This window comes from Meriones unguiculatus, chromosome 8, assembly GCF_030254825.1.
Source record: "Meriones unguiculatus strain TT.TT164.6M chromosome 8, Bangor_MerUng_6.1, whole genome shotgun sequence".
Taxonomy (NCBI): domain Eukaryota; kingdom Metazoa; phylum Chordata; class Mammalia; order Rodentia; family Muridae; genus Meriones; species Meriones unguiculatus.
In genome coordinates this window covers 116,703,262-116,725,897 of record NC_083356.1, presented here as the reverse complement: position 1 = coordinate 116,725,897, position 22,636 = coordinate 116,703,262, and the positions used below count along the sequence as shown (strand labels likewise).

The 22,636-nt window shown below is 40.2% G+C and overlaps 1 protein-coding gene across 2 annotated transcripts in view; it reads left to right on the top strand.

Moving 5' to 3' along the window:
* Agps (alkylglycerone phosphate synthase) overlaps positions 1-22,636 on the top strand; it is a 93,131-nt gene that overhangs the window by 55,296 nt on the left and 15,199 nt on the right. For both annotated transcript variants that reach the window (XR_009593900.1, XM_021663376.2), the window contains exons 14-19: positions 1,059-1,171; positions 5,801-5,870; positions 9,519-9,580; positions 11,640-11,729; positions 16,531-16,630; positions 18,623-18,680. Coding sequence is in view for 1 of the 2 variants with exons in the window: in XM_021663376.2 (XP_021519051.1) it covers positions 1,059-1,171; positions 5,801-5,870; positions 9,519-9,580; positions 11,640-11,729; positions 16,531-16,630; positions 18,623-18,680 (493 nt within the window). In the remaining variant the exon portion in view is untranslated. The remainder of the gene's footprint in view (positions 1-1,058; positions 1,172-5,800; positions 5,871-9,518; positions 9,581-11,639; positions 11,730-16,530; positions 16,631-18,622; positions 18,681-22,636) is intronic.

The window sequence follows — 22,636 nt, the reverse complement described above, 5'->3', positions numbered from 1 at the left end:
CTGGGAATGAAACTCAAGATCTCACACACTAAACAAGTGGTCTACCATTAAGCTATCTTTTACCTCTTCCCTGTTTTAATTAACAGTTCAAGGTGTTTGTTGTGGTGTGATTTTTGGTGGTGGTGTTTTTGTTTTATCTCAGTCTTTTGCTGTTGGATGATTTTTACCTCCTCACCCCCTTGCTAACCTTTGTGTGAGCACTAGTGACTGACTAGTGCCTGCTTCTTTTTAGACTGATGATGAAGGCATCTTCCTACCTGAGAAGACACCATGTTGATAGATTCTAGTGCTTTGTATTAGTTTCTGTTTTCGTTTTGAAAAGTTGAAAAGCTAAAATCTTGTTTTTTCTCTTACTGTTTGGAACTTCTTTGTTACCACTATCACATGTTCATTGTTCTAGAAAAATTTTAGAGACTTGTGCTTTTCAAATGACCACTGGGTTTTTTATTATAATTGGCATATTCTAGTGTATTAATTTGGCAAATTTCAGATAATTTATGCATCCAGGAACATCTGTGTTATCTTCCTTTCATAGTGAATTTATATATTTCTTTTCAAAATTAGGTTCTTTGCATGCACAAGAGCCTTTTTGTTACTGTTATATAATGTGTCATGGTTGGTTTATAGAGATGTTGTTAACTCCAACCAGCTGTTTTGTTCTATCATTTTGTAATTTGTGTTTGGTATTTTAATTACAGTGACAATCCTGGCCGGTACCTGTTGTGCTAGTGTATCAGCAGGTATTATAATACCATGGTACACTTTGAAATGCGGTGTATTCTGTGTACCTCAGTTTCCCGTGTTCTTGCAGTGCTAGCCGCCAAGCCTGGCGCCTCATGCAGGCCAGCACGCGCCCACCAATCCCTGTTCTCCCGGCAGAGTCAGTTCGTGCACCAGGTGTTCTTGTTAATGCGCGTGTAAAGCTTCAGAATTCACTGTGTAACAGGCTGCTGTAACTGAGGCTAAATCAGAAGGAAAAGAACAAAATGTATTTCAGTTTACTATTTTATAGGCTAAGGCTTTCCTGTCATAATAAAATTTTATTTTATGTTTTGTAGTTTAAAGGATTTGATCCAAATCAACTAAGCGTAGCCACGTTACTGTTTGAGGGGGACCGTGAGAAGGTTCTTCAGCATGAAAAACAAGTATATGACATCGCTGCAAAATTTGGGTATGGCTTTGCGTTCGTAACCAGGAGCAACTATGCTAAAGGTGTAGCAGCTTCCTAGAGACCGCATGTGCCAGCAGCTCTAATTTGGCTGGCTGTTACTCACTGTAATTTATGAAAGTAACCTTAAAATACCATTTGTAATTCTAAAATTTGTAAAAAGAGTATTTGTTGCTTTGACCTAGTTTCATACATACGTATATACATACAGTATATGTGTGTATTATATAATGTTGAATATGTAGGAGTGATGTGTTACTTTTACCTCATTTTACATGTGTAATGTGAGTGTGTTATACAGTGTTAAATATTTTGCCTTCCTAGATTCTTGCATGAATGACAATTTGTGATATGTTATTTGTTATCTAAGAATGAGACAAAATTGTCAGGTTACTAATTCATGTATAAAGCATGCTGCTAGTGTGTTTTTAAAAGGAAATTGTGTTTAGTCTGTGGTACTTGATAAATTATCTATACTCCACCCCCTGTCACTTACTGTTTTATGTTGGTATAAAGAACCAGAAAACACTTTGCATCTGTGAGCGACTGACTAATGATAGGGTGGCTTCTGTCCGTGTGATGGATTATAAGGCGGTGGGTGGGCGCTCCAGTGGGAATGCTATTTGTTAGGGCCGAGTCCCTCCCTTCTCAGGGCGGAAACCAGCAGTCTCTGCCCTGGTCTTTTCCGTCTGTCCAGGGCTTAGGGCCTACCTCACAGTAAGCTAGCTCTAAACTCTGTAAACAGTTATCTTCTTTCCTTTATTTTTGTCCTAAAAACTCACTTCTGTTGGAGATAAGTGCTTAACAGTGTCCCAACTTGTGTGTATGTTAACTTAGCTCTTTATTTCTATGATTGTCTGAAATTAGCATTAAAGTACTGCCTTAGAGTGAAACCAGTCTAATTTTAGACTCAGTTTCTACTTTGAGCACTGAAAATAAGTCCCTTTTTTATATTTGTTCTATTCTGAAATTACAAGCAGAATTTTAATTTTCTTAGTAAAAAATCAAGTTCACTCCTTTTTTCTCTGATCTTCCATGATTATTGTTGCTCTTCTTTTTTGAACTGCTGAAGTTCTAAGATACTTAGTGTCTAAGTGAATGTCAGGTCTCTTTGTCTCTTTAGGTTTTGAATTGTACAGATTTTCTTCTCCAGAATAAATAATTGTGTGCTTGTATTTTCTAGTTTCTAAGTTATATGGAATACAAATATAATTTGATTAAAAGACTTTTTTTTCTCTTTAAAAAAGTTAGAAAAGATTTAAGCTAATTTTTTTCTGTATCTGCTCTAGCATTGAAATATTAGAGGCTGAAGCTTTTTTTTTTTTTAAAATTACGTACTTCTACTTGATCTGAGTAAGAAACAAAAGCCTTTAAGAGCTGAATAAATCCGCCTTTCAGTAGTCATGATAGATGCTGTGACATTTCCCATAGAACTTGGGCAATTCCTTCTCGTTATTTTGCAGCCTTCTTAGGTCATTTGATATGATTCAGCCTGGGAGGGGTTAGTTGGGCCAGATGGCCCTTTTACATAAAATGAGAGCCTGGCTTTCCTCTCCGTTAAGTTACCTACTCCTTCTTTAAATATGTTTAAGAACCTTGTAGATTGGTGTTTGAAATTTGTGGAAATAACAAGAGGTAGATGACGGATACTCTGTTTAGAAATAAGGCAGTTTGAGTCTAAATGTAATTTTTAGAATGGCTACAAAATTGACAGGAGAAATATCTCATTTCTGAGTTTTGAGATTGATTACATATTATAAACATAAATATATCTTAATTTGATTTTGGCTAAATTGACAGACAGTTCTGAAACCATGAAAAGGAAAGGTTCCAACAGCTAAATTTGCAAGAAAACTTATGATTAGAAAAGTTAGGCCCAATTTGCCCTTTGTTCTCTTTCGGGGCTTATGAATATAGGATGGATGTCCAGCTACAGGTTTTATGGTTGTGTTGTTCCTTGCTTCATATTTTATTATTTTTAAATTTGAATATATGTGTATGTGTGTGTTCAGTAAATATGTGCACTTGGTAGCCACTGAAGCCATTTGTCAGTTTGCCCAGAGCTAGAGTTCCAGGTGGTAGCCACACTGCTCCTCTCCAAAGGCAGTGAACTCATTCACCTGCTGAGCCATCTCCCTAGCCCCTTCTGAGTTTGAAAATAAGTCTGTTTCTATAGGGCTTGTCCCACTGGATCCCAGTGTGGAGTGGATTATCTACTACCAGGTAGTAGCAGAGGATTGAAAGGAAGTGGCTGTGGTCAGCAAAGTAGACGTCATCTTCCCCAGGGACGCACACGGGCTTCTTCCCACCACATACCTTCGGCGTGCCCTGTCTCAGAGGTTCTCAGTTTTGCAGCAGCCCTGGGCTTCATAGTCTTTCCTCTCTACCAGCTCGTGGACGTTGCTTTACTTCCTAGCTCAGTACTGTCTGGTCTCCGTAAGCCCGAGAGCCTGGCTCTGTTTTGTGTTTAGTCAAGTTAGAAGCCCACCTGCATTCCTCAATCTCACCACAGCAAGTTTGTGACTTTAGAACTTTATTTGGCTCTCTGCATCAGCCTCATATCCAACACAGGATTAACTTTTCGTGTTGAGTGATTTGACCTGAGCTGTATCTTTCTGGTTCGTTAGCACTGTGTTTATCAAATGATGTCTTTCATTTTGCCCCAGTCTTAAGTGATTTTAGAGTAGAGCTGCTCTGTCAGTTCTTTGCATCTCCGGTTGACTTTGGCTGGATTCTGCAAGTAGGTTTCTTCTGGATGTCCCTAATAACCACGTGTAATTGTGAATTTAAAAATACAGGGAATGGGCTGGAATGGTGGCTCCGTGGTTAAAAGCACTGTCTGCTCTTCAAGAGGACCCAGGTTCAATTCCCAGCACCCACAGCTCACAACTGTCTGTAACTCCAGTTCCAGGGGATTCAATACCCTCACATAGACACACATTAAGACAAAACACCAATGCACATAAAATAAAAATAAATTAAAAAATTTAAAAAATCCAGGGAATTCTATTTAAGCCTGGGTTCTAGCTGGAAACAGTATTAAAATACCTGTGTAGAACAAGTATTGTTATTGTATTATACATTATATATTACACATACATATAATATTATGCATTGTACATTGTTACTATATTATGGTCATCAAGTCAAACAAAACTTAGACAAAAATCAAGTCAAACAAAATTCAGGAAAAAAAAAAGAATTATAAAATGTCAATTGAGGCTATAAGAAAAGTGGTTCTTTTAATTAACTAAAATGAAATAAAGTTTAACTTTTGTCTGATCATAGAAAAAATATAAGTAGAATCTTTTCTGAAGAAGGTAGTAGAAGACAGTAGTTGTGGGATATCTTTTAAAAAGCTTAAAATTTTTTATTTTTTTAATGTGTATAAATGTTTTGCCTGCATATATATGTGTGTATATACATGCACACACACGCACGCACACACACACACACACACACACACACACACACACACACACACGCATGCAAGCACATGCTAAAGAGCACCTGAAGCTAGAGCTACAGGTGGTTGTGAGACAGCGTGTGGGTGCTGGGAACTGAAACCCGGTCCTCTGCAAGAGCAACAAGTGCTTTTAACCACTGAGCATCTCTCCAGATCCTCATTCAATATCTTTTAAATTAAGAACTTTGGCAAACCAGAAAACTAGGATGAGATTATATGATATACACAATAAGTCTAACTGAGTCGCCTAACACAATAGTTATATCTGTGGATAAAACTATTTCAGGTTGAGAGTTCATATACACATTCATAATATTGACATCTAAGGTGCTGTTCTGTACTCACCCACATGTTGCATGGTGAACTTGAACACTTCTTTGTGTTTTATCTCCTCCTTAAACAATGAATTCATGAACCAAATATATGTTTGAGAGCTGTTTGTTATTTGGGAATTCCTAGTCAGTAAGCACACATTTTTATATATAAGACTCTATGTGAGTATCAGAATAAAAATCTAACGATGGTTCAGGATCCCTCATGTTTAGGACCAGAAGTATTTCAAGTTTTGGAGTTCTTCCGATCTCTATTTATGCACTGAGATATCTTGAGGATGAACCATGTGTTTAAGCCTTTATATAAATAAGCTGTAGTTAATTTTATAGTATTTTTGGTATACCTAGCTTTTATGCAGCCCACTGGGTAAAGTCCATCTTGTACTCTTCCACTGTGGCATTCTATAGCAGCACAAAGTTTTATGAACTTTGTAGCATCTTGGATTCAGATTTTCAGATTAGGGATACTCAGCTGATATGGGTAAAATAAGAATAAAGCATCTCGTTAGTTTTGTGAAGGCCAAGTTGATCTGAGTTTGTTTATTACTGCTAATACTTTCTCTGCTCTTAAGATTTGGAGATGTAGTTGAGATCATGAGTTCATTTAGCTTGGAGGATAAAAGTTTGAAATCAAGTGATTAGACTAATATTTTTAAAAAAGTGTTTTCAGATTTGTTAGTCAAGCTTATTCTCTTGATAGCTGGTATGCTAATGATTAGTGAAATTAAGATAAAATGAGTATAACATGTTAATCTATTGAGCAGTTTATTTTGAGATGTTTTTATTTTTGTTTCTTTACTTAGAATGTGTTAACAGCTTGTGTCTTATCCACAGAGGTCTGGCAGCTGGAGAAGATAATGGGCAGAGGGGGTACTTGCTGACTTACGTCATTGCATACATGCGTGTAAGTTGTATTTCTGTCCTTGGTTGTCTTAACAACTTTCCTATTGCTGTGACAAAACACCATGACCTAGGAAGGCATCATATAAAAGAAGACATTTAATTTGGTGCTCACAGTTGCTCACAGGGGATTAGAGTCTATGGCCGTCATGGCAGGAAACATGGCAGCAGGCAGGCCAGCAGGCGTGTCACTGGAGCAGTAGCCAAGCTCTTATTCTGATTATCCACAAATAGGAGACAGAGAGTGCTAACTGGGAATGGCGTAGGCTTTTGAAGCCCGAAAGCCTACCCTCAGGGACACACCTCCTCCAACAAGGCCACACCTCCGAATCCTTCCCAAATAGTTCTGCTAACTGGGACCAAGCATTCAAATATATGAGCCGTTGGGCAGGCATCGGGTATATGGGGGAGACAGTCTCATTTATAACCACATTGACTGAGGTTATAAACAGTACTTTTTCTTGCTTAGAGTGAATAAAATTGCCGTATTTTCATTAACCTTAAGCTACAGTAATTCAGTTCATCATTTTACTTGAACCCTGGACTTTTCAGAAGCCCCCTGTAAGACTCTTAGGTGTGCTTTTGAGGAACTTCGGTGATTGAATGTCTTTCAGCCATTTAAGAAGTGGAGCCTATCCCTGGCCGAAAGCTGAGTGTGCCTTTTCTAACATTACTTGTATTAGAGTCAAGCTATTCTCTGTGGCAAAAGTCTTCACTCAATTTTTAATCCACCTTAAAGATTTATAAATCTTTATCCCTTCTTTAAAAGTTGTTAACTTTATTCCAAGTAGTCACTTGTGATGATGATACAGGAGTCAGGAACTTGTGTTGGCGCATACAGACTTTCTTAATAAGTTTGTGAGTGGCTTCATTGCTCGCTCTTATTTCAAGTCCGTTATGGTCAGTGCTGGAAAACCAGCTTTTTGAGATCTTAGTTTTTCCTTGTTCATTTAGTCTTATTTTCCTATTTTGGTTGTAACAGACGCAAGGTTTCTGACTGAAACCTTATTTATTTTAAAGTTTAATTATTATTAACTCTAATGATCTTATCTAAAAAGAAATGTTGGAAAATTCAACTTTCCCAGGTGATAAATTTTCATATTTACTGTTGGAAATTGTTTTGAGGGAAACATTTATAAAAAACATACATAATTTTTAAAATTTCAAAAAGCATGAAGTATTCTCACTTCCAAATAATTTAGTCCTCATTAAGGTCTGTTTGTAGTGAATAGTCCGTTTTCCCGCCCCCAAGATCCTTACAGGGTTAGCAGGCTGATGGCTTGTTCCCTTGGTAGAAATCCTGACCAGGAGAGGTGCAGGTCACAAGGGGAGTAGGTGACTAGGGTCACCTGTTTAGACTGTCACTATCCCAGGATCTTCCTAGAGGAAGCATTTGAAAACCTATAAAATTAGGTCTTCTCTGAGTATATTGCAGGATATAGATCCATAGTGTATTTCCCACAACACCGAGTTCAGAATTCTAGAAAATTAATGCAACTGTAATAAGTATAGCATGGTGTACTTTGGAAGAAAGTATTTCTAAGGTTCTAGTTAGTTTTGAGGGAGGCCAAGACAAAAGCAAGTTTATGGCTCTTTCTCGCTAACTTCATTTGCTGTATTTAAAAAATGTTTAAAAAATAAATTACATTTATGGACTCGTGTTTGAGTATGTACATTTGTGTAGTGCACATGTCACAACGTGTCTGGAGGAGAGTCTGCAGGAGTCAGCTCTCATCTTCCTTGTGGATCCTGGCTATCAAACTTGGGTCTTCAGGCTTGGCAATGACTGCCTTTACTGCTGTGCTGCCTTGCCAGGCCTATTTGCTTTACTCTTTAAAACCTTTTTCTAAGCTGGGTGAGGTGGCACATGCCTCTAATTCCAGCACCCTGGGAGGTAGAGGCAGGTGGATCTCTGTGAGTCCAGCCTGGTCTACAAAGAGAGGTCAGGACAGCCAGGGCTACACAGAGAAACCTTGTCTTGAAAACTCCCCAAAACAAACCTTTTTCTAGTGCATACTCCCACTTTGACAGGACATGATTCCCAGACAAATGGGTATGTCCCACTGCAGCGCTTGCTTTTAAACTCTACTTTATTTGGGGTGGTTAGGCCTCAACTGCCCTTCCAACCTCCCAACCCTATGTAGGAGAGAGAAGGTTAGTGGGGAGAAGACGTGTAGACCTTTTTACTTCTCCTGTCTGTTTGGGGTCAAAGGGATCTTTCTGGGGGATGTACCAATCTCTGTCAGCAGCTGTTATGCCCAGTTCATGAGACCCCCAAATAACTCCAGGAATAGACTCCGCTGTAAATACATGAGGAGTGTTTTTATTGTATGTGTGCTCGAAAATGCGAGGAATGCAGCCCTGTGGTCTAGGGAAACAAGGTTTTTAAAGGACAAAACCGCAAGCAGGGACTTAGATGCTTTGGCCTTACATGATTGGGTAAGGGATATTGACTTTTGAAATGATTGGTCCATTTTAGGTGCCAAGACCACAAACAGTTCTGGCCCGTCTGTATGGGCCAGTTTGCTAGCAACGGTGTAACTAGTGGTCGGGGAAAGGCTGGCTTTTTTCCCCCATAGGCGACTGGCCATATCTCATTTGCTGGCCTTTGTTCAGGCTTGTGCTTTAAACTTTAAAATAATACCCACTGATTTTTAATTCTTTGGTCTCTCACAGCAAATGCAGCCAGCAGTCTCCTCCAAGACACTGCGCCCAATGCGTGTCTCTGTTCTCTCCAAACTGCTACATGCTACACTGTCTCTTTCTGGGCTCTCAAATTTATATTCTCAGAGCCTTAGACTGTGCCCTTCCCCCTGCTGCACAAGGCCTCGGCAGTTACCCTGGCAAAAACCACGCCCCGCATGAGACAATTCACAGCTGTGGACAAACTATAGCCCAACTAAAATCCCACACTTGAGATCAAAACAAAAGCATATTTGTATAACTGACTTTACAAAGAAGCCAAAACTTCCATTATATACCACTGATTTGGAGGTGTGTCTTCCCAACACAGAGTGGAATTGAAGTGATGGTTTTTACTGTATTTTCTTTCTTTTTCTTTTTTGTTTGGTTTTGGTTTTTGGTTTTTCAAGACACAGTTTTTTTTTGTGTAGTCCTGGCCGTTTGAGAACTCGCTCTGTAGACTAGGCTGGAATTGAACTCAGGTCCACCTACCTCTGCAACTCAAGTGCTGGAATTAAAGGTGTGCACCACCACACCTGCTGTATTTTCTAACCCTGCTTAAAAATAAAAGCTGATATGAGAAAAGTGCCCCCATGCTGTTCTCTTGTTTTCTCACCTTGATGCTCAATTTTTATATTGACTATTTTACTATTTTGGCCACTAAACATTTATTCTCTAGTCTTTTCCACACATGTATAAGCTTTTCCTCAGTAGAGACTCCATTCACTAAAGAAATATTTGAGTTTCTTTTCTGTGTCAGATACTTTATTTGCTGCTGAGGCTATGGAGAGCACAGACCAAGTTCCTTTCCTCAGAGAGGTCACATCTACTTGGGAACTTGCCACCTCCTTAGGACACAAAGAACAGTTTAGGTTAGATCAGATATGCACTGCTAACAATTTCTAGAAATTCTGGGGTTTTTGTTAATTATTGCATCTGTTGGAATTTCATGATTTTTGTGTCTTTACAGGATTTGGGTCTGGAATACTATGTAGTAGGAGAATCTTTTGAGACTTCTGCTCCCTGGGACAGGTAAAACCTAATAAAAAGGAGTTATTCTGCTACACTTCATAATTGATGTGTTTATGTGGATATGTGATTTACCTGTGTGTGAATATGGAAGGTTGAATTTTATAAGAAACACTGAAATAAGGATGGTACTCTTGTTTAAACTAGACATGTGATGTGAATACCATTGATTTCAACCTTCACCCCGCCCCTTTTCTGGATTAATGTCAATTTGCTTGGAATCTGACATACAGATATATTGAGGTTAACATTTTGAAAACTCTTACTAAACACAAAACTCTACTGTGTAGTTTGGCTTAGCTTAGGTGAGTCATTACGCTTAAATCTTCTTTTGAAGGCCTTCCTCCCTCACCCCAAATTGTTAAACCTCCTAGCCTTCTTTTGTAATATAGCATTTAGATTTGATATGCGTATGTAGATTTAACAAGATCTTCACTGATGTTTAAGTGATTTCTGAAAGAAATCCAGTTAAAGATATTAAGCATAATTTTCTGTTTTTAAATGTAAGCAAAACTTTGGTACCAAAACACATCATAGAAAATGTCCTGGAAAGGACACATGGAAAGTATCACCTGGGTTACTTCACTGGAAACATACACTTTCATCCCTACGTACACTCGTACAATGTAGGGAGTCAGTGTAAAAGCTGTCAAATACTTTATAAACATGCTCTTCTGAGTTAACTTTCAATAAGTTCTTGCAAAAGTCATCACTATATTTTATTTCCTTTAAACATACCTGCATTTCACCTTTCCTTTATAAAATGTATGAACTCTTTTCATTCACTAGTGAAGTACATAGGCTACAGATGCTACTTCTGAACCCACTATTTTATTTTACTTTATTATTTTATTTATTTTATGTATATGAATACTCTATCTGCATGCACACCTGCATGCCAGAAGAGGGCATCAGATCACATTATAAATGGTCATGAGCCACCATGTGGTTGCTGGGACTTGAACTCAGGACCTCTGGAAGAGCAGACAGCGCTCTTAATTGCTGAGCATCTCTCCAGCCCTGAACCCGCTATTTAGCATTACACAGTTAACGTCTTGCTCTTCTTGTACGTCATTTCTCCCTCTGGAAAGCTTCTGTCTTTTCTGCATTCTCTCAGTCTACTGTGGGCTTTGACTTTTAGTGCACTGGTTGTTGTATTCCAAGAATTGTTTGAGATGGAGCCAGTTTGTAGGATCACTGTCATTCTCTCCCCAAAAAGTACATATTCCCCCTGCCCCAGTCTATACGATTCTGCCTGTCCTTGAACCTGCCATGTCGCCCAGAGAATTTGTGATCTTTTGCCTCAGCCTCTGGCATTTAGATTACATGCACGTACACCACAACCCTGCCTTTTTTTTTTTTTAATTTTATTTGTTTATTTTTTACAATTTTTGAAAATACATTTTAACAAGGGGAATAAATCTTAAAGATAAAAAGCATTGCTAGCTGGTCACTATTGAGGCCTTTGGAGCAGTAGTTTGTTTGACAGGCAACTCGTGGCAATGATATCAGAGATAACTTCAGTCTGTCATATGTCTCCTTGTCTTAGTATGGATTGCTATATTGTCTGCCATAAACTGGCTGGCTTACATGTTTTAAACGCAGTGTGATATCAGGGGTATTTGGGTATCTGGGTTGTTGGTGAAGGCCCTCTTGGTTATGAAAGACAGCCTTCTTGTATATCCTCACGTGGCTAAAACCAAGCCTTCTCATGTCTGTCTCTCTGTCTGACATACCAATTCCTTTCATTAGGATTTTGCCCTCACGACCTTCCGTAGGCCAAGACCCTGCCTCCTGAGACACATCACATGGTGTGAAGGGTGGATCAGTCATTGCAATTTTAGGTGGACTCAGACCTTCAGTCTATTGCCAATGAGAAAGTGGGTTCATATAGTGCTATCTCTTTAGCATTACAAATTTCCTTGTTGCCTGCTATTGTTCTCTCTTTATTCTAACTGTAGAGGCCCAGTCAGTTAAACAAATATGTACATACATGAACTGATGAAGGAAAAATTAAAAATGCATAAGAAAATGCAATGTTTTATTCAACTGTCTTTTCTAGGGTTATAGATCTGTGTAGAAATGTAAAAGAGAGGATCAGAAGGGAATGCAAAGAAAGGGGAGTTCAGTTTGCACCCCTGTCTACATGCAGGTGAGTTCTCACAGTTATATGTAGCCTCTTTCTGGAAAGTACTGCCTTTCAACTTCACTGTGATGGGGTGCATGTATGTATGAGCTGTGTGTGGGCACGTGCGCGCTTACATGCACATGTGGAAGTGAAAGGACTTCGTGTAGTAGGTTTCCCCTTTCACCCTGGCTCTGGGTATTGCACTCAAGTGCTCAGGCTTGCATAGCAAGCACTTTTACCTGTGGAGCTGTCCCCGTGCCCTTAACGTATTGTTTTTAAACAATTGCAAAATACAGTTTTCTAGCTAAGAAGCAGCTTTGGCCTGTTCCATGTGGCACACATCTCCTCACATTGTCAGAACTGTGCCTCAGGCCTTAGCCGCTGAGGCAAGGGACACTATTCATGAGTGAGCTTTCTGCCCTCCCAGGGCCCTGGACAAAGGAAGCCCCCCATGCTCCCTGGAGCTACAAACTGCAGGAGAGACACAGGATGTGAACTATAGAAAGTGCACCTGTGCGCCTCTTTTTCTCCCTCCGTGTGTGTGTGTGTGTGTGTGTGTGTGTGTGTGTGTGTGTGTGTGTTGTGAGGGCCATGTACGCCTTTCATTGTTGAGTAAGTCCTTGGGAATAGAATATAGAATGAAAGGAGTGAGAGACTCAAGTGACAATTAACTTGTTGCTTTTCAATAGATGTTTCTCTGATAATAGAAATAGTCTGTATTTTTGCTGTTAAGTTTGGTAGCCACAAGCCACACAGGCTAGTGAGTGATTGAAATGCTGCATGTGTGAAATTAAAAAAAAATCATTTTAAGGTTTAAAAACCACCTGTAATCAGTATCCCCCATGTTGGATGGTGACTGGTTAGCTGATCTTATCCTTTTTTATTAAATGGCAGCATCTCCAAAGGAAGTTTTTTCTGAGACGCAACCCTTTGCGTTTACTTATAGTGTTGATTTTATTTGTACACCAGATTATATATGTCAAGACAGAGTTGAACATTTGACTCTCTAGAAAGGTGTTAAAGTAATTTGAAATGGAGACTAAATGGCCGTCAGAAGAGATCATGAGAGCAGAGCCCCAGTTGCCGCTACACACTGGTGGCCTCACCTTGTTCCTGGGGGTGTGCATCGGTGTCTGCAGTGTGAGAGACACACACTACTGGCAGAGTAAAGTGAATAAATGTGTGTAGCTTGAAGAGTGCGGTGTCTGTTAAGTGGAGCTGATACTGGACCTCAGGAGCAAGTGTGTTCAGCATCAGGCACTTCCTGTGTGAATCTCTCTGGCTTCACTCTGTGACAGTGCTGCAGGCCATGAACTCAGCCAGTGTTCTGTCACACTGAGTGACAGACACCACACTCATGGTGGCTTGTTGCTGTGGGAAACGGGCTTTGCGGCTTGATGACTGTCCCCAGTTGTTGGCTACTGCAGGTGTACCAGGCATGATTGAGGTCTGCTAAGCTATGATGTGTGGTAGCCACATACACCCAATATTCAGCATATTTACCTCACAATAAGAGTTTTTACATACCTCTATCATAAAGTTCAAGATTGTCTGCATTATGCTTGTAATGCTTGCTTCTGTGATTTATCTTATTTAATCTCAGCCTGGCACGTATACTTGAGGTTTTGTTCCATCCCAGGCATCAGGGCTTGCCTACCATCCTGTTACCATGACAACATTTTAGACAACTTTTAAAGATTTGGTATAAGACAGAATGTATCTGGAGAGTGGAGGCACTGTTCTGCTCATTAGAAATAATGAGTCTCTTCATGCTCTTTTTTTTATCACAATTTTTCATTATTTAAACTTTTGAGTTGGGTCAGGTTTGGTTAGACCAGTTAGGTCCATCATACTTGCTATAGACTGTTAGTGGCGTCCTTATATAGGAAGCCAGAAATGTGTAATAGATTGATCCCGAGTTTCTTGAAAGGCGGCTCCCCTGGTTAGGTTTTCCGCTGATGTAATAAAGAAAAAACAGCTTGGAGAGGAAAGGATTTATTTCAGCTTAGAGCTCTCAGGTCACACTTTATCCTGAGGGAAGTCAGGGTAGACACTGAAGCAGGAATGCTGCTCACTGGCTTTCCCGTAGCGCCCAGGACCACCACCAGCCCAGGGGCTTGCCCTCCCACGCCAATCAGCAGTCAAGAAAATGTACCACAGGCCAGCGGGGGGGGGGGGGGGGGGCGGATTTTGATCCCAAATGACTAGAGCTGCATTGACATAAAAACTAGCCAGCACAGTGGCAATGCTCTATTAAAATGTGGTTCTATTTTCTGTATATCGATGTGATTCTCTTTTGAGTGGTGTATACTTTTAATTGCTATAAACACACTTTACTTATCCTTCTTCTTTTTTTTTAACTTGCATATTCCTGATCATTGCACCTTGTAGTTAAAATAGTTCTCCAGTTTTCTTTAACTTGTAAATCTGGAACTTAAAATGTAAATGTTCAAGGGGTCTTTTTTAAGAGTGTGAATTAACACTAAAAGAAAAGCACAGCTGGCAAATTGGCATAGCATTGTTAAACAGTTCATTTCTTGTGTTTTGAGGCACCTAACATTTGGCCTAAAAGACCATTACAATGTTAGATTAGATTCTGTTTGTATTGTGTAGTAAAAAGTATTTGCTCCTTCTGTTAGATTGAGTCCTTTGTGGTATCTCCATAGCTTGCATTTGAGATTTGATGATTGTCGAAACCTCCTTTTCATGCTTCCTGATTGCATTTTGAAAGCCTAGCTATTTATTACATAGATGGGTTAAGAATCTGACATCCTCCATATCTTTTGTGTCTATGCATACAACATACACATGGAGTCATAGACAATATTTTAAGGTCATGCCACTACGTTTGATCTGATCATTTTATTTGTTTTTCAAGTCCTTGCTAATTATTGTGAGCTCAGTGAACAGGCTGTATTTAAGTCTGATCCTATTTGGTGTTTGAACACTTTTCCTACTTCTGAACTGTGTGGAAGACCTGTAACTAACTCATCGCATTCCATCAAGTTGTTTGGGGCTTCTCTTTAGCTTCAGCGTACTGAAGTGTTGTTTGTTCGTTTGTTTGTTTTAACATTTGAGTAAGATGGATGTGTTGTTCATTTCAGGACAACTGGAAAAACATTTGCATTGCTTTAATTTTTTTTTTTTTTTGTTAAACTTGTGAGGGATAATAATCTAGACTTAAAAAATGTTGCAAAATAGTAGAGTTGTGTTTGTTCCTTTTTCTGATGCTGTGATATAATATTCTAATAGAAGCAATTTAGAATGAAGATTTTTATTTTAGCTCACAATTCAGGATATGGTCTTTAATGGTGAACAAGTCCAGACAGCAGGGCCCTCTGGTAGCTGCTGTCATTACACCCACAATCAGGAGACAGGGTAAATGCTGCTGCTCAGTTCAACCTCTCACTGAGTCCAGGATCCTTTGCCCAGGGCTTCGTCCTGCCTGAGTGAAGACGGACCCCCTGTCAGTTAACAGAGTCACAGCCATCCACGGCGTGTCCAGAAGCACGTCTCCACCATGCCCCTGGGTTCCTTCAAGTCGACAGTTCACAGCAGTTGGCATACTTTCGCATACCCCCCTCATTTTTTTCTGTCATAGTTACATAATTTGATCATGAAGTATAAAAACTAGAGTTTGCTACTATTGCTTGACCTACTAGTCTGGTTTTTAAGCTACATAAAGCTGCTTATGTTGTTTATCTGTCTTCATATTCATCCAGTGTCCCTAGTAGAACACAGATAGTCAGTAAATTACACTACTTGTGTTGTCAAGATATATGTCCTTGTAAGTGTCGTTAAACTGAACGTGGAATTCTTCCCTCTTGTACTGTATTCTGCAAGGCGTCATGTATAGAGAGCTTATGAGTTTCTTCTAGCACATTCCTACTATTTTCCTTCAGCTTCAGTTACTTATTTTTTTCTGTCCAGAATTTCTTGATCCACAAGAGTCCAACGGCATGACAGCACGTGGTGGTGTTCTCAGAGCGTTCATGTATTTTTCAGAGGTGATAGCTTGTGTGTGTGTTACCATCACTGTGGATTTCTTAAATAATGAGAATTAGTTTAGCATGTCCTTGTTATTCATGTTTTTACTCCAAACAGTAATGACCCGGGGGAGGAACAAGTTGCTGGTTTCTAATATTGCTTTTATGGATGGTAGATGCTTTGTGGTATGTCTGTCTAATGGTAGCAGCATAAAATGTATTCATGTGTATGTACTTGAACAATGATAGTACTGTGCTTCAAAGATTGTTCTTTATTGCTTACGTGAAGAACCTAATTGCACATAAGTTGAATGTAACAGAAAAAATTAAGTTACTTATGTTGTCAAGGTAAGAACCTTTTAAGTCAGTTTGTTTTTTACTTTTTGCATGTTATTTTGACTGTGTGAATTAAAGCAGTTTGAGTCACTGCTTACCTGACTATATTTTTATGTTTTCAGATATACTGCTTAAAATAAGGTTCTGTTAATTGTAGATAGCTGCAGAAAGCTCGCTGAGAGTGGTGTTTTTTCATGAACTACTGAATTTTATAAAATGTCTGGTTTGTTTTCCTGCAGTTTTGGTAACATAACCAGTAAGTGAGCTGCGCGTCCTTGCAGTGCTGGCTGCCTCCCCTTTAAACGAGCGCACACCTTTGTTCCCGTTGCCATTTTGCCCACCTGGTCTGCAGAGGCGCCAGCTGGCCCTTCCCTGGGTGTGGGAGGTTGGACGGAGGATGAGCTGGTGGCTTGCGTGGATCCCGGTGACCTTGTCTTCTCTGTGTTGAATCTGTTCTCACTGAACCTAACGCCCTCTGGGGACATTGTCCGTCTGTCTTTTAGGGTGACGCAGACCTACGATGCAGGAGCATGTATCTACTTCTATTTTGCCTTTAACTACAGGGGAATTAGTGACCCGCTGACTGTGTTTGAACAAACTGAGGTAATTTTGCATGCAGCTTTCATGTTCCGTCCTTTTGTTTAACTACATTTTAGTGCTGACTTAGGGATTTTTAGTTTGATTCACCTTAGTCACACGTGGCTTACCTGGCTGCTTGCCCATCGAAATGAAAGGTATGTTGAGTCCGCTGACTTACCAAATTGTTAGTGTGAAATTAATGTTGTGTATTCCTGAAGCCTGTGTGTGTCTCTCTGATTACTTTCAGTTCATTATAGCCAATTAAATAACAACAGGAACCTTCATGACTGTAGGGATTCTTGGTGTTCCTTTGGCAGGCCATTCATCTCTGGGTGGTAGCTGTTCTAGGGTCAGCAGCCTTCATGGTCCCGGTCTATGTTGTTGTAATATATTTCCAGGCGTGTGGATTCATTTGCTAACAGTTTCAATTACATTTCTTAACTGGCCTCAAGCTGCTTTCTTTATAGACTCAATGTTGTCGGGTATATTCCTCGTTAGAAGCAGCATAGACTCCTCCACTGAACTGGAGGAAGCCAGGGCAGGTGTGTCACTCAGACACACAGGTGCCCTAGTGTTGACTAAGTGCGTGCCAGTGATCTCTGTCATCCTCAGAAGTCTAAGTGTGTTTGTACTCTTCATGTGCATGTGTACATACATACAACGCCTTACAGATGGACAGAACCTGGGGGAAGTTAGCCCCAGGTTCTCTCTGCCATACCAGTCCTAGGGAGAAAGCTTAGGTGGTCAGGTTTGGCATCCAGTGCCTTTCCATGCTGAGGAATGGCATCTGCCCAGAAGTTTGAGTACATTGTATCTCCTTGGCCTGGCTGTGAAAAATCCCTTGCTTAGCTTAGATGGTGCACACCTGCATTTCAGGCACTGGGGAAGTAGAGGCTAGAGGAATGCAGCAAGCACGAAGGTCAGCCTGATTTGCACATTGAGTTCCAGGCCTGCTGGCATTACATAGCTCCTCTTAAAAAACACAAACAAAACAAGCCTCTTTACAGTCCACAAATTGAAATTGTATCTATTTTCCCAGTTTTGTTTCTTGCTTAATTCCTGATCTCAAGGAGCTGTTTATTTGAAGTGATTTATTAGAAATGATAAGTTCTTGAGCAGAGGCTAGCATAGTTCTGATTATATGGGAAACCTCAACTCCCAAGTCCTAAGGTTCCTGCAGAGTACTTTGCTGTGGTTCATATGTCCCACCTGGGTGGTTTTCTACATCAACCATCATTGATGGCTTCATAGACATGAGTATGTCTGAGAAGCTCCAGGCACGGGAGATGGTCACCTTGTGGCTATTAAATATTAACAAATCATTAAGAATAGAAAAATATATCTAGGTGGTGGTATTGCATGCCTTTAATCCCAGCACCTTGGAGGCAGAGGCAGGCGGATCTCTCGAGTTCGAGGTCAGCCTGGTCTATAGAGAGAGTTCCAGAACAGCCAGGGGTACACAGAGAAACCCTATCTCAAAAAAAACTAAAGCAAAAAAAAAAAAAAAGGGCTTAAGTAAGGAAGAAGGGAAACAGAAAGGATCAGGGCAGCCCCAGGTTCCATCACCCTTCATTGTACATTCTGTGTTTTGTTAGGTGTTTATCTTTTGACCCAGGTGCACTGATAAGGATGTTCAGGTCCTAGCACATTAGGAGGATAAACAAGGGGACAAAATAGAAATTTGGGTTTTTTTTTTTTCTCTCTCCCCCTCAATCCCTCCCTCCCTCTTTTCCTATCTCCCTCCCTCTCTCCCACTCATCCTCCCTCTCGTCCTTCTTTTATTCCTTTTAGGTATGTGAGTAGAACTAGCAAATAATTTGTCCCATGTGATTGAACTAAAAGATGTTCTCCCTAAGGGTGCTTATACAACTTATGGCTGTAGAGTGGAAGTAAATAAAAAAGTTCAAGCAAATTGCTTGGTACCTTTTTGGGCATCTGGGGAGAAGTCAATAAATGTTAGCTACTCTGAAGTGAAATCTAAGTAGCAGTAACATTTTGTGTTGTTTCCATTTTCAGGCAGCTGCTAGAGAAGAAATCCTTGCCAATGGAGGAAGCCTGTCACATCACCATGGAGGTATTTTTAAAGCAGGGTGGTATAGAATTTCTAATATTCCTTCTTTTAAAAATACTTGTTCAACAAAGCCTGGGAGAGTCATCACATGAGTAACTCGAGAATCTGGAAACATTTTTATACCTTGGAACAACTGCGGTCAAAGTAGGTAGATGATGCGATGGCAACAGTACTTGGTATGGGATCTGTCAGCTCTCCTAACTCCCGGACCCTCCTGTTACCAGGGAGCAGGTTACCTTACTTGGTGGGTGTTTGACCTCACACCAAAGCTCTAAAGAGAGGAAAGAGAAACAAAACCTGTACAGTCTTTTCCAGCTGCTATTGGGAGTATAGATGAGCTCAGTTGTATATATATTGAGAGATACTTGTTCTTCCTACAAACTCAGCAAATTAATCAACAAATAATTTATCCCAAGTGATCAGACTAAGAGATGTTCTCCTAAAGAGTGCCATTATTAAAATTGTAAGTTTTTAGATTATCCACAGGTTCTCTATAATAGAAACTTGTTATAGTATGTTTCTTCCTTTAATTTTATATGCCTAGAAAAAGAAGAAATTAAAAAAAAAGTTAGGGAGGTACATGAGGGCAAAAATTACTTAAAAATTAAACTCTTGGCCTGTCCTGCACTCTCCATATACCTCTTGTTCTTTTTGATTCCCTTCATAACTATATTATCTAAAATGCTGTGCATTTGTGTTAAACCATTTGCAGTTGCTTGCTAGAAAGTTGGAGTCCAGGAAAGCAATGATTGTTTTCTGTGTCTTGCTGTATAGTAGAACTAAGTACTGTTCTACGTACTCAGCCTCTACATGTGTGTGGAGAGATAATGGCAGAATTTTGGTAGAAAAGGGGTGTTCTGTAAAGTGCCTGTCTATACAAAACATTTTTATAGGCAGGACTGTAGAAGACTGATGATGTAAATGAGATCCAAGATAATGCAAACACTGCTACCTCAGTCTCATTAATGTCATCTTTTTTTCTTAACCTTCACAAATAAGTAGGCTGTCTAATGAACATTAGAGTGGATAAATCGCCCTTTGCCTTCTCTTCCTGAGTATATCCTTTTCTTTACAAGTTCTTCTGTGGTGTGTGAGTGTGCGCACACATGCGCACATGTGTGTCCATGGATGTGGAGGCCTGAGGCTGGGCAGGAATCGTCCTTGATGGCTCTTCCACCTCAGTTGTTGAGTCAGGGTCTTTCGGAGGGGCTGGTGGGTGTGAGAATGGCAAATGAAAAAAAGAGGAAACAGGCACTAGAAATGTCTCAAGTGGAATCAAGAGCTCAGTCCTACCTCTGTCACTGTAAAAGCCAGGTGCCGTAGGATCTGTGTTACAATAAGCAGGAGAAAGAGGACGGAGGGTGAGGACAGCAGGCTGTGGAGGAGGGTGGGCAGAAGCTTACATTGTTTTAGGGAATTGATTGTGGAATGTTGGCTTCAGGTCACTCAGGTTTTGTCATGTGAGAAATTTTGCCAAAATTGAAGGTGACCAAGTGATCTGAAGCAGTGCAGGGGAGAACCCTGCCAGTAGCCTTTCTGTGGGCAGTAACTGTTCTTGTTTTCTTTGTCCTTGCTTTTCTGAAGACAGTGTTCCCAAGAGCAGCTGTGCGTGAGGTACCCACAGGGAGACACATGTTATAGTTGCTTCTCAGATGCAGAGAGCTGCTGCCTCTCAGGAGCCTACCTGTCCACGCACAGCTGTACTTGATGCAGCGCATCTGTAAAGAAACAGAAATTAAACCATAACCTGTGATATATTGATTTATCAGTCCTTGATCTCAAAGCTCATTATGTAAATAGTACGTGTGGGTTTTGTCTGGGATGGACACTGATACCTAGGCCTTACAGCTGAGGGCCCCTCTCCCCTCAATGATTCGTTTTGATACAAAGTACACTTAATGCCTTTTCATCTTGTATAATGTGTTTTCCATATATAATTATTACTGGCCAGCGAGGCTAGAGATTTTCAAAGATTTTCCTTCTCTTCCGGGGGATATACAGTCAACCCAAGAGAATAAGTGTTACAACATTTCAGAAATTACTGATCAAAACTGGTGTGCTTGTTCCCTGCTCACTGCTGTTAGATTAGTCTCCCTTCACTTCGGACAGCTCTGTCAAGGCAACCACAAAATAATAAATGCCTTATTGTGAGACAGGAAGGGAAGATTAAAAAAAAAAGTGTTAATACCTACACAGCTGTTAATGTTTTCCAGGGTCTGTGTAACTCCATCTCCTTTAATCCTCTTCAGCATGCAGCTGAGACGCTGTTACTCATGTTTCCAGTAGAATTCACAATATAAGCTGTTGTTGCTAGTGTAAGGCCTGGAATGTAAACTCAGGGCTTCATTCTCTGATGCTCTATCCTTACACCAAGAAGCCTAAACTGTGAGATCATTTAAAATCCAAAAAGATTGAAATTGACTGCCTTTGAAAAGAAATACTGCCCGGCATGGTGCTGCATGCCTGTCATCCCACCACTTAGGGAGACAGAAGCAGGCGGATCTCTGAGTTTGAGGCCAGCCTGGTCTACAAAGTGAGTCCAGGACAGGCAAGGCTATACAGAGAAACCCTGTCTCCAAAACCAAAACAAAACAAAAAAAGAAAAGAAATATCTATTCGTTTTCCTTTAAGACTATATAATTCCTCCTTTTCTTTAATTTCCACATTATTTAAAATAATTACCTTTTAAACAAGGTCCCCTGAAGGGAAGTTTTAGTTTCTTCATTATAGGTATTTTTTATTCTTGCCCATGAATTCTTTTACTTTCTTGTTTGTTCTATACTTCCTGATTATAGGCATTTAACAGGCACTGAGACAGCACAGAGCATGTCATGTTACAGTGTCTTAGTTATTATTTCTGTTGTTGGAGATAATGTCATGACCAAGGCAACATACAGAAGAAAGAGTTTATTCGGGACACACAGTTTCAGAGGGTTAGAGACCATCACCACCCTAGCAGGGGCAGCTGTGCCAGTGGCTGAGAGTTTACATCTTGAAACACAGCCAGCAGACAGATGCTGGGAATGGCACAGGCCTTTGAGACCTCAGATCCCACCACCAGTAACACACCTCCTCCAGTCTGGCCACACCTCTTAATCCTTTCCAAACAATTCCACCAACTAAAGACAAGTATTCAAATATAAGAGCCTATATGGACATTCCCATTCAAACCACTACACACAATAAAACTGCTTGTATAATTGATATATATTTTCAAGTTCTAGGTTTAGAGATCTTTATTAAGGACTTCACATGTTGAAAATTTTATTTATTGGCTTGAAGTAGAATGTGGAAAAATTTGATTCCATATTAAATTTAGAGGCTGCTGCATTAAAAGATACATTTTAAAATGGCTGTCCCATTTCTTGTATTTATTGTTTGTGATCCGAAACAATGACTGCATGGAAACAAATTCCATGACTTGATTTCCTGTAGTGCTTAGGGAAAGAACCCAGGCCTGCAGAGGAGGCCTGCACGACCGTTTACATAATTCTATCAAGAGAAGGTGTACTCCTGCTGAGTTGCTACAGCAGGGGTCTCCATGCCCCTTTCCTCCCCTTCCCTACTGAGTCTCACCCCACACTGGAGACCATGCTGAAGACTGAGCTGATGACTCCAGCTACCAAAAAATGTCACTGCTTCTGGCACCACCTTCATTCAGATCTGTTGAGAACAAGATCCACACCCTTTCTTAAGCCTTCAAGGATGCAGTGTATGTGTCCATACCACTGTCCTTGTCTGTCCTCATCTCTGATACATTTTTTCCTGCTGTTTTTCAGACATAAGCTCTTTCCCCTCAGGGCTTACACTGTTCCCTCATGCTCTACTGTTCTTCTGGTAATTCAGGTCTGCAGCAGAGATGCCACCTTTCTAGTAATGGCAGACTTGTGTAGTTTCTGTGATTCCCATTTGAATTCTGTTCACTGACAGCTTTGGCTTTGATCCCATTCTGTTCTCCA